At 47.7% G+C, this 17,382-nt stretch overlaps 1 protein-coding gene across 7 annotated transcripts in view; it reads right to left on the bottom strand.

Moving 5' to 3' along the window:
* ABI3BP (ABI family member 3 binding protein) overlaps nt 1-17,382 on the bottom strand; it is a 282,301-nt gene that overhangs the window by 2,234 nt on the left and 262,685 nt on the right. For all 7 annotated transcript variants that reach the window (XM_019528652.1, XM_019528653.1, XM_019528655.1 and 4 more), the window contains 4 exons: nt 13,002-13,081; nt 11,756-11,785; nt 10,058-10,219; nt 1,823-1,945 (listed from right to left, as the gene is read on the bottom strand). In XM_019528652.1, coding sequence (XP_019384197.1) covers nt 1,823-1,945; nt 10,058-10,219; nt 11,756-11,785; nt 13,002-13,081 — 395 coding nt within the window. The remainder of the gene's footprint in view (nt 1-1,822; nt 1,946-10,057; nt 10,220-11,755; nt 11,786-13,001; nt 13,082-17,382) is intronic.

Below are 17,382 nucleotides of genomic sequence, written 5' to 3'. Positions count from 1 at the left end.
TCAACATCCCCCACAGTGAGGGAGGAGGTAGTGGGGGTTGGAGCTGTGGCTTGGTAGGGGGGAGACAGCTCCCACCACTGCTTGCACACCAGGAGAGCATGGGGGTGCATGTACCCCCCAGGTCTGTGCGGTGCGGGGCAGGTTGAAGCTGGGGATGCGCAAGGTTTTTCTCGGTGCAGGCTGGGTTCAGAGCAGGCACTGGCAGCACTGGGAACATGCTGCATCCACCTCAAATTTTGTCTCCAGTCCCAGTGCCACTGCTGCCGCCGACCACCCCAGCTCTTCCTGGTGCGTGGGTGGAGGCGAGGTGTTGAGCTGGGTCTGCACTGGGAGGTTGGTGGGAGCAGTGGTGCTGAGAGCAGTGGTGGCAAAATTTGGGGTGGATGCAGCATCCACCCAGCGCTGCCAGTGCCCACACTGAGACCAGCCCCTGCTGAAAGGAGCCCTGCACAACCCCAGCTGCAGCCTGCTTCGCCCCATGCAGATCTGGGGGGGCACCCCCTGTGCCCTCCCGTGGCGCAAACAGCAGCGGGAGCCATCCCCACCCTGCCTTGAGCCACGGCTCTGCCCTCCCTCACCGTGGGGGGCGTTGATCTGCCCCCCATGCCCCTTCCCTGCCACCATACTGGACTTACCAGCTGGAAGCAGCTCTCAATGCTCCCCACTGCCTGTGTACTGCATTGTGGCTACACACAACATGGGCATTTTTTGGCCACACAATCGGCCCCATCGGGCCAATATCTGATACAGCCAGTTTTCTTGATATTGGTACTGATCTGGTATTGGACCAATGTATTGGTGAACCTCTAATATATATATATATAGATAGATGTGGTATGGTGCAGTTATAATTATTATAGTAGTGTAATTAAAATGGTACAACTCTTGTAGTAACAAGACCTTACTCTCAACATGTTGTGAAGCAGGTACTGGTAAATATGGATTACCAACATTTTACAGATAAATCAGTGGAGAGAAGTTATGTAGCTTGGCTGCATCTTGACTTCAGAGATGAGATCAAAATGCAGCTTGAGAACCTAATTCCATGCTTGTTTCTTTAGACTTGGTTGCTTCAAGATTCAGGGTATCCAGTTTAAGTTGCAGCAGATATGGAGTTAGAGCACCATGAATTGTTTTCTTCCACCAATAACTTTTCCTTTCTAGTTTGCTTTTCATTTTCCCAAAAGAAAGGCATGTCATTGATAACTCCACTGATTTATAGTACTCGAAAAACAACCATATCAATGTGAACATAATTCTTCATAACAGCTTGTAAACTTAATGCTATGGTGTCTTTATAGATTTTGAATGCATACAACTCGCCCTGAAAAATCTGGAAAGCCTTAAATGTGAGTGTGTGTTTTTTCTCCTGTTGCAGTCTCCCTCAGCAGCATACCGCTCATTTTTCAAAATAAGTCTCTTGTAATAATTTGCACTACATTGCCATGTCTAGCCCTGCTATGCAAGTGAGATTTAAGACAGAATTCGGTGTTAGGACTACACCATGGGGGTGCCTGGCCCCCAGCCCTTTGATCAGACACGGTTTCTCTCCCTTGAACTAAGCATTTGTCAAGCAGCAATTACTCCAAGGCTTTCTTGCTACTAAACCATCTTACATCCAAATAAGCTGGATAGGCTGGAACAGCACTTTGCCCATTGCAAAAGATAGTTTGAATCAAGCAAGTTAGGATTCTTTACCTTGTCTCATTTAGGCTGTGTGTTGGCTCTCACACCATCAACTGGAGACAACCAGGCCTCGTGTTAGCTGGAGTGGGGCACGTGCAGTTATGAATTTGCTACAGCTATGTTCCTCAGAACTTACCATCTCTGACTGGTAGCTGTTCTGGCAGAACTTGCTGTCCTGTCCTTCCATCTAGAAACGAGTCCACAAATTGGCAATGATCTTCTCCATGTCCTCTCTGGTCACCTATGTTGTAAAATTTTCCTGAAAACATCAAGGAAAGAGCATTCTGAAAAACCTCTGGAAAATTCAAATGGGGCAAGTTGCATGGAATTTTTGGAACCGTCTGAAGCTTTGGTTTTGTCACTGGTGCCTTTGTAGGGCAGGTTCCAAGTAGGATGTTAGCATCCTTTATGTCTCAGTTTTAACTTGGAAGCTGTCCAATTAAGATGTAACTCTAAACGTAAAGGTATAAATGCTCCATGTTCCGTGCTAATTACTGAGAAGGGAACACCTTTCTTGGGTAAAAGCTAAAATTTCCATTCTTGTTCTTGTTTCTCCTTCTCTTCATTGTGCTTTACACAGTATTTGTGCACATTTCCATTCAAGCCATTCCTGCAATGAGGGGAGTTTGGCTACTAACTTAGGCCCAAACCCATCTTCCACTGAGCAACTCAAAATGGCTTTAGAGATGTTCGTAGGCCATCCTTGGTACACAGCAAGCTAGATTCTTAAAATGCCTTTTTCCCTATTAATGTCTTACACTGTACATAAGTGTCCTTAGATGACTAAAAATCTAGTATGTACCTGTCCACAGATTAGGTAGTCAGTCATCTAAAGAACAACTTAAACTTGCATCATTTGGAGGAACAGAAGGGTTGAGACTGGCTAAAATAGGAATACAGTATAATTCTCCATTCCCAGAATGCGTACTTACAAAGTGAACTGTGACAGGGATCTGAGATTTTGTACAGTTTGAGGTACAACTGCCCTACTAATGCCACGCTATACTAGAAGTGAGTTGGGATGGGAATACCATATGTTAATATTCTATACCTGAACATGTGTTTTTATTGATAGGTAAAACATTCCTAGCATTCAATTAAGAAGTATAAGGAAAACCAGTGGCCCCAACACTTAGGAGACGGGACAGTCACCTTGCTGAGGTCACCTGTCCCCACCCGTCATTTTTCCTACCTGGTGCAAGGGGCTGGACCCAATGATCTTCTGAGGTCCCTTCCAGCCCCTTACAATCTATGAATCTATGGCTATGTGTAGATGTGTGCACAACACTTTAAAGTGGGCTAAATGCTTTTGTACTGCTTTAATGGTGTCAGTGTTTGCACACGTCAGTGGCGTATTGCGCATTAATTCCAGCCACTGTAGGAAATTCAGCAGCATAATGTGCTGTAAATGACTTGGGGCGCAGCAAACTAAAACACCTCCGAAGAGTTTTAATTTGATGCCCCTACAGCCGCAGAGTGAAGCACGGGGCTCCATGCAGCTCAGGGGCTCTGCAGGAAGCCCATGCAGGTAGCCTGACAGCAGCCTGGGAAGGCAGGCTTTGCGAAAGAGAGGGAAATAAAATTGGCGAGCCTGATCTTTCTTTTTCCCCCCCCTGGAGCCTGCCTACGTGAGCTGTGTGGGGGCCCGGTGCTTCCCTCTGTGGTGCCCCCCCCCCCCCAAACCACCCATGCTGGGTGCCTGCGGGTGGGTGCCCCCTGGTGGGGGGCTGCCACTGCTGTGAAGGGGAACACCGTCCCCCTGCTCCCGCAGCCCAGGGGCTGCTCCACCCACCAGCAGCTCACCTTCCCCTCCCCACTGCTGGAGAGGCAGGTAAGTCGGATGTATGCACGGCACGGGGGTTTAAAAGGCCCTAAATTGAAGCGGTGTTAAAAACCCACTGCTTCAATTTAGGGCCCCCGTTTTGTCTACACATGCCCTATGAATGTAGTGAGAAAACATTTCCAGATTATGTTTGCTACTGCTGCACAAGCATATTCTTACCTGTTCCCAAAATGAGCAAAAATTGTGCAGCATGATGCTATAAACGCCCAATAATGTTAAGGGCTAGCTCCTGTTGCTGGACCTTGAAACTCTAAGGCAAGCTGAGACCTAAAGTCTTTGCAGGTCAGGGGAGTGGGTGGTGCATGAGCATTCAGAAGGGAGCTGAGGCAGCTCTCTTCTAGTGCTGAGGTGCTGTGAGATCCTTTAAAGCAGCAGTTCCCAAACAGTGGGTCATGACCTCAAACGGCATCACAACATCAGCAATTGGGGTCACGAGATTTCTGCATCCACAGAGAGGCATGGGGTTTACAATAGAGCTGGACCAGCTCCAGGCAAGGAGCTGTCCCTGCAGTCTGGTGGGCAGGACCCAGTACAGGAAGGAGAGTCGCACCATCATGGCTGCCAAGGTAAGGTGAAGCAGCAGTGGTAGTGGGCAGCACAGAGTTATGTCCCCACTGCTGCTGGGTGGGCAGGGGGTGCCTCAGCATGGTGATATGGTACTCCCTCCTGTGCTAGGTCCTGCCTGCTGGGCATTGAGCTCCCCAGGGGCAGGGCAGCAGGCCAGGGAGCCGCAAACTTGCAGCAGGCAGCCTGCATTCTCCCCACAACCCCATGGGCTCTGCTCTGGCCATGCCACCCACAGGGAGGGGATGGAGTGGGAGGGGAGGCGGGCTTCACACTCCACTCTCGCCTCAGCAGCTGCCACTTCCCATGGGTGGCAGCTGGGGCTTGGGTGCTGTTGGAGGGCAGGGGGGACAGGGGGCTGCAGGCCCTGGCTCTGGTGCAGCTGGAAGGAGTGGGGGGGGCTGCAGGTTGTGAGATAGAGGCACTGGCAGGGAGCTGTGGGTCAGGTGTGAGGGGCACCAATCAATGCCCATAGTATTCACCTCTAGGTGACCAGACTTTGTACATGTGCTGTTGCTTTAGATAGGCACTTATTACTGTCTGCTTTATTATTTTTGTTCCATGGGAGAGCTGGTTTCCAGTGCTGATTGAGGGAGTCTTCTCTGGGTAAAAGTTTTTTTCTCAAATTCAGAACCTTCAGTCTGCCCAAAGCTGCAAGGTATTTCCACAGTTGCTGAAGGTCACAGTTTAGATGTAATTGTTTTTAGATGACTGGCTGGCATGCTTACAAAGATAGGACACTTATATGAGGACAGTAGGGGTGGCTCCTTTATTGATATGGCATGGTATCATGAGAAGAGCTCTCTTCTAGGGCTGTACAAAGCTTCAGTCCCTGATCTGATTCAGTGGAGATTCTGCCTGATTCGGTAGCTGAATCTTTGAATCCAAATCACATCAGGAGACAGTTTAATCTCTCCGAATCAAATCAGAACCCTCCAAATCAATTCAGAGAGATTTAGAAAGATTCAGAGATTTGGCCATAGACACAGCTTTAAATGTTGGGTTTTTTTAAACATACCTCGAGGTAGTAGGCGGCTCATGAATGCTGCAATGCTGGGGCAGATGGAACGTGCCACAGGAGCACGGTGGGCTCCCCAGCACGCTCGGCAACAGACCCAGAAGTGGACTAGAAGCACTTCTGGTTCACTTCCGGGTCCACCAGGGAAAGCATAGGGGGGTGCACCTGTGCCCCCCCGGCTCAGCAACTGGTGCCTCCTGGATCTCAGGGGGCACCCAGGGTCCCCTGCAGCTATCGCTGAGCTGGGGGAGGGCGTGGGGGGGAGAGCCCTGTGCACTCCCCGGTGGACCTGGAAGTGGACCAGAAATACTTCTGGTCTACTTCTGGGTTTGCCACCAAGCATGCGGGGGGGCTCCCCTGTGCTCCTGTAGGATGCTCCATCCACCCAGCACTGCAGTATTCACAAGCCTTGCCTGGTACCTCGAGGTCTGTAGAAAAAACATTTAATGCGGTGTCTATGGCTGAATCACTGATTCTCCGAATTAGCATCAGATCTTCAGATTCAGAGTCAGCCGAGTTGAACTGGGGACGGTGACCTGAATCAACAAATCACATCACTGTCCCTGATTCAGGCCGATTCTGAAATCTGAACTGAATACAGCCCATTTCGCACACCCCTACTCTTCTCCCCTCTGTTAGGAACCAAATAGATGCCTGTAGACTCATCCATGAGCTTCCCTTTCAAATGGCTCTACATGAGCAGATCTTAAGAAGTGCCAGAAAAATCCTGATGCATGCTGCAGGTTGAATTTAGCTCTTGCATAAGCAGGCAGAGCTCCACTGAACTGAGGCACTGCACTGACCTACCTGAAAAGGCTGAGCTTGGCCCTAGAACTGGGAAGTTTTCCATGGTAATATGGAAGCTGGTAATTACGTCAGTTGGGAAAGGGTGGGGGTCAAACATATATTTTATATTAATTGGACAAACATTCCAGTTCATTCAAATATGACATCTGGTCCATGTCAGTTAAAGCAACACAGGGGAGAGAGCCACATTTTGTCAGTGTAATGAAAATGATGTGGCTATCTTGATTAGTTCCCAGTCAAGTAAAATGACCCTTCTCCTAGGAAGAATGAAAACAATATAATTAAAGTAGGAAAATGGGCCACTGATACATCAGATGCTTATTTGGAGACTAAAAGGGCTGTCAGTGGAGTGTCAATTCATTTGGTTTAGGACTGTGCTATAGTCCTGGTAGCCTAATGCTGCTGTTTCTTCTGCTGACTAGTTTTACAAGATGTTGCATCTCATTGACTGTTTTGTTGTATGGGCAGAGTTGAATGAATGATACCCCTGTTATAAAATAGTCTTTCTGGGCTACATAATTGCCCACATACTATTTATGGATGAGGTGTGCACTTTAAAATAACCACAGGGTTTTTCTTGCATGTGTGTGTGATGGGGGAGGCTGGGCAGTTTAGCTGGATAGGAATTTGATATAGTCTGTGCATTCCTTGCTTTTCTTCCCTTTTCCTGGTCCATGAATGCTCAGCAGTAGGCCCAGTTCCATGAGGTGCCATGCACTGCGCTACTGATTCCTCAAGACACAGAAACTTCTCAATTAGGGGTGCTTAGCAGCTGACTGGATAAGGCCCTAAAAGTTACTTCTTTTCAGACATCATTTTTCCCCTGTTTGAGCCAATCCTGTATAACAAATACATCAGCCTGACTTTTGCAGCTGGGGAGGTTTGCATTACACTGCCCTGTGTCACTCTAGAATTTGGGCTCTACACTTAAGGCAAGGGATATAGTCATCATGGGTGATCTAAATTACCCGGACATCTGCTGGGATGAGCAGTCAGCCAGGTCTGACCACTCACGGAGGTTCCTGGCCGAGATACAGGACCTCCACTTAACCCAAGAGGTGCACAGTCCCACAAGGGGGAATGCCCTGCTGGACCTGGTCTTGACCACAGGTGATGACCTGGTGAGGAGACTCCAGGTTCTCAACCACATGGGCGATAGCGATCATCGCCTACTGGAATTCACCATCCAGCACAGGGTCTCAAGGGCCTGCAGCAAGGCAGTAGCCTTAGACTTTAAAGAGGGCCAACTTCAATGAATGCCTGATTGCCAAAAAGGAGGCATACACCCAGTGAAAGGGAGGGTCTATCACCAAAGAGGAGACCTCTCGGGTCTGTAGGGGGTGCTGTTAGGAAAGTTAAGGCAGATACGGAACTAGGGCTAGCATCAAGGATCAAGGACAAAAAAAAGTCCTTTTTTAAATACATAGGGAGAATGAAGAATGCCCTGGGTAATGTGGGGCCCCTGAACAATATGCTTGGCAATCTGGTGGTCACACCAGAGGAGAAAGCAGACCTCTTTAACAATTTCTTCGCCTCTGTTTTCTTGTGCAGGGACCGGGACTCCCCTACTGAGATTCAGGACGAACATGGGAGAAACTCCGCCAAGCCTAGGGTCAGGGAGGACCAGGTTAGAGACCTTTTGGAGAGGCTGGACTTCAAATCAGCAGGTCCAGATGCTCTCCACCCCAAGGTGTTGAGGGAATTGGCAGGGGTTATCACAGGGCTGCTGGAATGGCTTGACAAGCACTTGCGGTGCTCTGGCCAGGTGACAGATGACTGGAAGAGGGCCAATGTGGTCCCCATCTTTAAAAAAGGGAAGATCCAAAATTCAGGAGGGATGTGGACCCGGGAAACTATAGGCCCATTAGTCTTACTTCAATCCTGGGGAAGCTCTTTGAGAAGATTATCAAGGAGCACATCTGTGATGGGCCAGCAGCAGGGATGATGCTCAAGGGCAACCAGCACGGTTTCATTAGGGGCATGTCCTGTCAGACCAACCTGATTGCCTTCTACAGTCAGGTCACAAAATCCTTGGATGCAGGTGTCACGGTGGACATAGTCTTTCTGGTCTTTAGGAAGGCCTTCGACACCGTCTCTCACCCCATTCTCATTAAAAAGCTAGGTGACTGTGGCATTGATGCCTACATAGACGGATTGCAAATTGGCTGAGGGGCTGTACTTAGAGAGTGGTGGTGGATGGGTCATTTTTGACCTGGAGGGAAGTGGGCACTGGAGAGTCCCCGAGGGCTCGGTCCTTGGGCCTGCACTGTTCAATTTCTTTATTAGTGACTTGGACGACGGGGTGAAGAGCACCCTGTTTAAATTTGCAGATGACACCAAGGTTTGGGGTGAGGTGGGCACGCTAGAAGGGAGGGACAGATTATAGCAGGACCTGGACAGGTTACAGGGGTGGGCAAATGAAAATAGGATGGGACTTAATACTGACAAGTACAGGGTGCTGCACTTGGGCAGTAAGAACTAGCAGCATACCTACAGGCCAGTGAACTCCCTTCTTGAAAGCACGGTGGCAGAAAGATCTTTGAGTCATTATTGACTCCAGAATGAACATTGGCCGACAATGCAAGGACACGGTCAGTAGGGCTAACCATACCTTGTCCTGCATCCACAGATGCATCACAAGCCGGGCCAAGGAGGTGATCCTCCCCCTCTGTGCCACACTGGTCAGGCCACAGCTGGAGTACTGTGTCCAGTTCTGGGCGCTGCACTTCAGGAGGGATGTGGACAGCGTTGAGAGGGTCCAGAGGAGGGCCACTCGCATGACCAGAGGGCAGCAGGGCAGGCCCTACGAGGAGAGGCTACAGAACCTTTAACCTGCTCAGCCTTCGCAAGAGAAGGCTGAGGGGGGACCGGGTGGCTGTCTATAAACTTACTAGGAGGGACCAGCGGGGTTTGGGAGAGACCTTGATCCCCCGAGCGCCTCCCGGAGTAACAAGGAATAACGGCCATAGGCTGCTAGAGAGTAGTTTCAGACTAGACATCAGGAGGCGCTACTTCAAAGTCAGAGCGGCTAGGATCTAGAACCTACTTCCAAGCAAAGTGGTACTGGCTCCTACCCTGAGGGTCTTTAAGAGGTGGCTCGACATTTACCTGGCTGGGGTCATTTGAGCCCAGTTTTTTCTCCTGCCCAGGACAGGGGGTCGGACTAGAAGATCTACAAGGTCCCTTCTCACCCTACATCTATGAATCTATGTGGACTGGCTTTTAGCCAGGCAAAGCTGGCAAAACCCAGCTGGTTTCTGCAATGGCACTCTCTGCTGGTTGCATGAGTGGAGCTCAGGCCTATCAGAATCATAATAGTCAGCAAGCTTCCCCCAGACTGTGATCAATTTATCAATCAGTAAATGGAATCATGATACAAAAGCTTCACAGATCTCTTGATATGTGTACACATGTGTGTGCTTCTGGGCCAAGCAAACCATTAGCACTAGAGCAACCCACTAACCATAATAAAGAAACAGAACAGCAGCCAGACCTTTAAAAGCTTTTATATGGTAACCTGAATGTAATGAGCCAGTGAAGGAGCGATGGCCAGGAGCCTGGTGGGTATTGTAAAATGAAAGCAGGCAAGGAAAAGATGTTAATTAGATTTAAAGTCAGATGTTCCTGTTAGCAGGTACCCTGTAAAACTTCATTATTCGCAACAGACCCATGAAAAGGTTTGTTTACATCCCAGCCTGAGTCCCTGTGGGGGATTATTGTAACATCAGCTGCTCTACCTCCTAGTCTTCCACCATTTCTTCTAGCAGTATGTCCAGCTCTAGGCCCCAAATGTTCAGTAAGAACTGTGCAAATACAGATATTTTTAATGCAGGACTGATACCATTAGACTGTGCTCTCCAGGGCTGTGCCTTTGCCTCTACAAATGCTCTAGGAACTGCACTGCATGCTTCCGGGTGCTGTCAAACAAAGAACTAATCTTAAACAGTAATCTGGGAAGTTTGGAAATTCCACTTTTCCAAGGTGAGGAGAATGTGCATGTCCAATCACAGCCAATAGAGTCCATCTGTTGAAACCTTTTAGTTCACAGCCATGGAAATGAAGGTCCTAGATGTCTGTGTGTTGTGTAATTTGGGCTGCATCCATATGGATATATTCATATTGCCTTTGGATTCCCTTACCTGTAAGCGAATCACTGAGGTATATCTTATATCTCAGAGAGTTACACAGCTGCACTCCCACAAACTTCTTATACCAGGTCCTCTTGACATATTGTTTCCCTCTGCACTCTGAATAGGAGTCAGATTCAAATGGGATTGGAGTCCAGATGGCATCTTTTCCCACTGCAGAAGGGGAAGAAAGAGGCTAATTAGAATAGCGTCATACATAACAAAGGATGATAAACGCACTCAAACATATACAGAGGAGAGGAAACCCTTCATGCTATGAGGTGCCATTCAAAATGCGCTACATAGAATAGTCACCTGCATTTGGAAGGAAGTTTTAGTGCACAGATCAGCAATCTACAACATGTGGGCCATATCTGGGCTGTGGGATCATTGAATCTCACCCATGGATAAGGGCCTTTGGACGAACTTAGCAGTGAGGGGGCTTCAGCTGTGGGCAGTCTCCCCATGCTGTTGTGGGGAAAAATGTTAGCTGCAGGTGCTCCCTCTATGCTGCTGGGGAGGCAAGCAGTGGGGGTGGCCAGGTCCTAGCTCCTACCCACCTACCCATCTCTGGCCTAGGTGGGTCATTCTAGCCACATTTGAAAGAGGTTGCTGTTTTTGTTTTAGGGAACTAGTAGCAGCAAAATGTGCAAACATAGGCAAGGATTTCTGTGGGTGATAGCTTTTATTCGACCAACTGCAGAGCTGGGATAGAGTTAGACAAGCTTTTGAATGAAAGGTAGTGTCTCACTCTACTATGCAGTCAGTCCAAGAAAAGATATTGCTCTACAAAATCCTTGCCCCTCACAACTCCTAAACTATCACAGCTTCAACTTCACTGTAGCACTACCAAACACAGAGCTGCGGTGACCTGCTTTTAGGGGCTGGTTCTGATCCTAGGCTATATTGGTATACGTCTGAAGGGGGTCCATTGGCATACACCGTTACACCGGTGCAACTGAGGTCAGAACTGGGCCCCATTTATGTGGGGTGCCTTGTGTTGTTAGGGAGTCAAGCCTTGGTATGCTTGGCAGATTTCTCAGTTATAAAAGGTGCAACATTTCCTTCTTTCCCAGATGGTTAAGGTTAAGGCAGGGCTAGCAGACAGCAAAATATACAGGATGAGCTGGATGAGTATGGGGAAAAGAAGCCTATCTGTGCACTTTTCAAGTGCTTTCAATACTAAACGCATAAAGCAGCCCCTCTGCCTGAAATGGGTATCTTGTTTTTTTAAGAGCCTGAGCCAAATCCCTCTGAATTCAACAGGTTTTTGACTACTGGGTTCATGAAGCCCTGTATGAAGCATCCTGTTTTTGGTGGCAAGCTTTTCGGTAGTACAGTGGCAGACTTTGACTTGCATTCTGTTAAGTCACTTATTATTAAGCAAGAAACAGCTTATTGGTTTCACAGAGCCACCTTCTGAGTTAATGACAAGGCTGAGAAAATATGAGCTGTCCTTGGCTCATTTGTGGACATTGGTTCGCAGCCATCCTAGCTGCCACTGCAACACCACCTCATGTTGATTGTGTTGAGCTCAGGTAAACATTTGGACTGGCAGGACTCTCTTACAAGCGGTATAGGTGGAAGAAGTGAAATCATGTGTGACGGCATGTTTAGCTGGGAAAGTACAGCCAGCCCTGTCGTATAGCATGTGTTATCTCACTGCAGAAAAATGGTCTGATTAGAGCATTTTATGCATAAAAGGCTCACTTGAAATTGGCTCGCTCACTCTTGGGTCCGCTGGGAAGAAAAAAAACAAGCACACAATCAGACACTGTAAAATAACCTCCCCTGACATTTCAACAGAAGTGCATTGAGAAGTGATTTTTCTATGCTTGACAAAGTATAATCTGTAAAATAGCAGCTGTTTTTTGGAAGTCAGGTTCACATCGTTTTTGCTTTAAGTTAAAGAAATAAACTGCTATGTAATAATTTGGAACTATTGCATCATGGAGCTTTTTCAAATGTTATTAATGGGATATGACCAGTCACATTGGGTTTTGTGAAAACATGGGTGCGGAGTTCATCAGCCAAAATCTGCAGGCCATTTTTAAATGTCAGTGTCAATGGATTATTATTTTTTAGACGACTCCCCTGTAACACTTGCCACTCAAAGCTTTGTTCTAGGGTATGAGTGAATGATGGAGTAATGGGCACAGAGGGGGAACCAACTTGTCACTGCATGCATCTACACATTCATTAATGTGCTTTAGGTAATGCACATTAAATATAGTTCCTCCATTGTGAGGTACTAGAAAAATGTGCATTAGCCTATTTTAATGTGCATTAGCTAAAGGGCATGGCTTTGTTTTGTGATGCTTTAATACACATTAAAATAAACCAATGCCCATTAAAGCACATATGTAGGCACACCCCAAAGGAGTGCCACAGGCCTAGTTACCTTGTTCAGGTTGAGTGAAAAAAAAATCCAAACAGAATAAATAATGAAAAATACATTAATTATAAACAGTTCTTATGAGTTTAACACATTTTCTTAAAAGAGGCTAGATTCCTTATTCCTTTACCCCCTTATTCCTAACTGAGACCAAACTCCCATTAACTTCAGTGAGCCAGGACTTTGACTTGCATTAAACTTGACAACCAACCCTTTAAATAGATTAAACCCAATTTGAATTCAAGTGCCAGGTAATTTACAGAGCACAGGCAACCAGAAGCAGCCAACTCCAGATAGAAGAATGGCTCCTACCTCCATTGGAGTCTCTCACTCTGATCCACAATGCTGAATCAGGGTAAGAGGGCACCATTCATTACATCAGATCCATTTAAAACATGGAGCAACATCACTCTCACTTGAAGACAGATAACCTCTCCCAGATCTTCCAAAGATAAATCCTGATGGTATCTGCTAACAGATTCCCTCTTAAAGGACAAACTTACTTTACAGGCTTTCTACATGTCTTTAATTGCTCATCGATCTAGGTGTTGTGGCTCTTACCCGATTCAGTATTAAACGCCACTGTATTGCTGCTTGGACCTTCACCGAGAGGGTTCCTGGGTTTCACGTGGAATTCATAGCTGGGGGATAGAAATAGCAAATAAACAACATTGCACAGTGCTTGTGTCTGTTCTGGCAAAGTAAATTCTCCTCCTGGACACCTCTGCTGGTGCTGTTAGCTTCCTGGACAAGCATACTGAACCACAGAATCATAGGGAAGTAGGACTGGAAGAGACCTGCAAAGATCAGCATCATCCCCATCCAAACCATCCTATATAAGTCCATAATCTAAACTCTTCATAAAGTTGTCAACCCTGGCACAACACAAGATGCAACAGTCTAACCTGCCACAGGTAAAGCAGGGGAACCACAGCAACCAATATCCTGCTTTTATAAAAGATTATTAATATATGCACAAGAGATCCCAGGTAGAAGACCATGCCCCCTGCTCCAGGGCAAGGCAAAAACCTCTGCAGTCTGTACCAATCTGACCATGAGGTACTGGTCAGGGTCAGAAAACATTTAGACCTACTAATAAAACTCCTCAATGACTTCAGACGATACTCCTTTAATCACAGGTTGCTTCGAGTAGAGTAAGAATGGCAGCTGCTGCCAACTGACAGCATCTTAGGAGGTAAACCCACTATTTCCTACTGATTATGTTATACCTTTCTCATATAGTTAGTCTATAGGGTGCACCTAACTTCAGACTAACACAGCTAACTTCTGCTCTCAGCTGCACCCACTGCCAACCCAGTACCTGCAGCCACTATTGCTGGTCTGGTCACTTCTGCCACCTGTGCTGCCCCAGGCACAGGCCCTGGTTATTGCACCTTTGTTTGTTAATGATCATTTCAGTGCTTCTGTGGTATCTCTTTCACCCTGCTAGGGGAGGTATGCAGGTGTGGTGATAAGTAATGAGAAAAACCAGACTCTCCGAAGAGGTTGCTGATGGAAGTACCCAGTTGCTTTTTGATATTTCCCCCTTCTCCATTCACAAAAACACCTCCCTCCCCCACCCCAATTCTGTTTCTCCCAGCCCTCCAATAGTGATGAAGGGGAGTCAGGGGCTGCTGCACGGAGCACGTGCTTTCCAAGAGGCAGGGCAGGAAGGCTCAGCCAAGGGACAACTCCAGTTGGCTAAGTGTAACTCAGTGCTCACTCTCCAGACTCATAAAAATGTGTCCTGCTGGGGAATGTCTCTGTCTCATCCTTTGCCACAGAAATATTTTATAGCTCCAACCTATGCTCCAGTATCTCCTGAATGCTCTTCCCCATGGCTGGGAAGCATGAAGGAGGAGCTGAACAAGGTTGGAAACAATAATAATACTATCCCAGCCAGATTCTTTTGCTGAGGCTCTTCGCCTGCTTCAGGTCACTTCTACAAGTTACATTTTCTGGGAGGTTGGGCCCCTGGAAGCACTCTAGAGGTGTGACATAACACTCATGCACAGCTGAAGAGTGCTTTTAAAATGGCTGATCACACGAAAAATTAACCCTCAATAAATCAGCTATTAGCTGAAGGTGCTTTAGAACAGAGCACTGCCTTAAGGAACTTGTGTTCCCTTGAGGGTTAATTTTTAGTGCCTTCGTGGGGCTAGGCTGGTGCTTACGTGGGCAAGCACCAGCGCAGTCCTGCTCCTAGAGCTGTTAGCATGGGAGAGAGGGGCAGGGAAAGAGAGAAGCATGTAGATACCAGCTGGGATTTGCCTGGCTGGAGCTAGAGGGGTGGGCAAAGGGTGCAACACAGTTCCCTTCCCTCGTGGGCCCCCCCAGCTACCCTGGCTGGAGTACTGGAGGGAGCTGGGCCGGGCCCGTGAGGCAAGGGGGATTCATTCTACTCCATCCCCCTGAGCTGTGGCTACAGCAAAGCCAAGCCAGCAACTGCTGCCACTAGCAAGAGGCCCAGCTTCCCTCAATACCCCAGTCAGGGTAGCTGAGGGTGGGACCCACAAGGCAATGGGGCTCCATTTCACCCTGCTCCAGCTCCAGCTCCAGCCAGGCAAAACTCCATTAGCACCTGTGTGCTACTCCCTCCCCTACCTCTCCCCCTAACCTTTCCTTTCCCTCCCCCACTGACACAGCCCCAGAGCTGGGGGGGGGTGCAGTTGGGGCTGGGGAGAGGGGTAACAGCAGCCTCCTCGGAGGCATTTGGAGCACCTCCACTTGCTGGCCAGGGCCACAGAAGGCAGGCTTAAGCCCACCAACCCAACAGGTGAGTGTCGGTTGGGTCAGGGAGAGGAGGGGGAGGGCTCTAACTCATGGCACTTTGTGTAAAGTGCCATGAGTTAGAGCACAGCCCCTAAACATCTGCACACACGCTCATTCTGGTCAGGTTCTGAGGAAAAGGGAAGGCTCAAGTGCAGAGTGTAAACATGCTACTAATCCTCTCATGCTACTACATGAGGAGGAGGAAGAGCACTGGGTCTGGACTGAATATTATCTTGAACAATTAAATGTTGCTCTTGACTTACAAAGAATCAATTATGAATGGTTCATAGGTTCATAGATGTAGGGTCAGAAGGGACCTGAACAGATCATCAAGTCCAACTCCCTGCTATGGGCAGGAATGAATACTGGGCTCATATGACTCCTGGTAAGTTTAAGCTCATATGACCCCAGCTAGGTAATTATCAAGCTCCTTTTAAAGACACCTAAGGTAAGAGCCAGCACCGCTTTCCTTGGAAGCTGGTTCCAGATCCTGGCCACTCTGACTGTGAAGTAGTGCCTCCTGATGTCTAGCCTGAACCCACTCTCAATCAACTTCTGGCCATTATTCCTTGATAAGTGGGTACTTGGCTGATTTACTACTGCATTGCGAAATGTAGCTGAGGGAGTTTCCTTTCCACATTTCAACTTGCTAAGAGCTCAGATCAGAAGGGACAACATTTAAAACAAAGTCACTCTTCACATGTTATGATGGTAAACTCTTCATTTCAAAGTTCCCCACAAAGGGCACATCTCCATGAGTGTGCACATGCAGTTTGCCATGCCACAAACCTATCTGTGGTGCTGCAAACTGCACATGTGCAGCAGGTTTTTTTTCAAACCAGGAGATCCCAGTGTCAAAAAAAAAACCATGCTAGAAAAAAATGGGGTGGCACATGTGGTTGCAGCATGCGCTGCCCAAAACCAGAGCCTGCCTAGCCAGAGCCATGCTCCAGCTGCCAGTCAGGCTCTGTGTGCCTGGATCGCTGCTACTGCAGCCCCGGGAGGCCCCCAGGACCTCAGGTAAGGCTTCTGGGGCCATCCCAGGTGCTGGCCCCAGCCTCCCCTACCCCACCTGGGGCAATTTGCGATGCACCAGAGCACATGTGCAGGGTTGTACCTGGGGACAAATAACAGTGACACAAATATGTGCTGTTGCTAGTTGTCCCCAAGAAAATGTACATTCCTGCATATGGGGACATGCCCAGAGAGACTGTGGAATTGCCAACTGAGGGAGGGTTGGTTTTGGAAGACCTGAATCAGAACTTCCTAGACCTTAAATGTTAGAAGCTGCAAGTGAGAGAACAATGGAAAAAACCCTGGTCATACCAAGTTCACTCTCCCTTTCAGTATCCACTCTCTACCACAATGTGATACAGGAGACTGGGAAAGATAGACCTATGGTCTGATCCAGTATATGGCATTCTTATGTTCCTGTGTTCTTATAAGCAGCATGCAGATTAACTTCCATTTGGACTTTCTAGCTAAACATCCAGAGATGGTCTCTCAAGGCTGCTTGAAAAGACCATTTTATTTTTACTAACTTTAATGCTTCCACTGACACTTAGATCAATTTCTAGAAATCCAGGCCATCCTGAGTACTCTCTAGGACAAAGAAATGTGGACATCCACAAACACCTGCCTAATTTTATAAACAAGGAAATGAGTTTCAGAGGCGGTATCTGCATGTGCATTTACACTGACTTAAATTTACTGCGCAGTAAGAACAAATAGGCCACTATCTACATATGTTAAATCACATTAACACTGTGTGTGGACTGACGTGGGATTAAAGTTAGTCCCAAGTTAGTCCACACACACAGTGTTACTGTTCAGTAACACCTTACTATCAGTAAGGTGTTTACACATATATTATTGCACAGTAACTAATCAGTAGGTCTGTGTGAATTGGCTAGTATTTGCTTCAGATTTGGCCAATTCGGGGGACAGTGATTCAGTTCAGTGATTCAAATCACTGTCCCAAATTGATTTGGTCAAATCTGATTCAAAGATTTGGCTGATGCTGAATCTCTGAATCACCCAGGCCCATCCCCGACCTGCTCTCCCACCCCTGGCAATGGCTGCCCCAGCTCCCGGCACTTGGGGAAAAAAAGCTCAAGTGTTTTCCTTTTTTTTAAAGGGCTGGAGCTCGCTGAACAGGACAGCCATGGGC

The sequence above is a fragment of the Crocodylus porosus genome, unplaced genomic scaffold, assembly GCF_001723895.1.
Source record: "Crocodylus porosus isolate Cpor-Errol unplaced genomic scaffold, CroPor_comp1, whole genome shotgun sequence".
Taxonomy (NCBI): domain Eukaryota; kingdom Metazoa; phylum Chordata; order Crocodylia; family Crocodylidae; genus Crocodylus; species Crocodylus porosus.
Note: the sequence above shows the minus strand (reverse complement) of the source record. Positions and strands in the feature narration are given on the sequence as shown.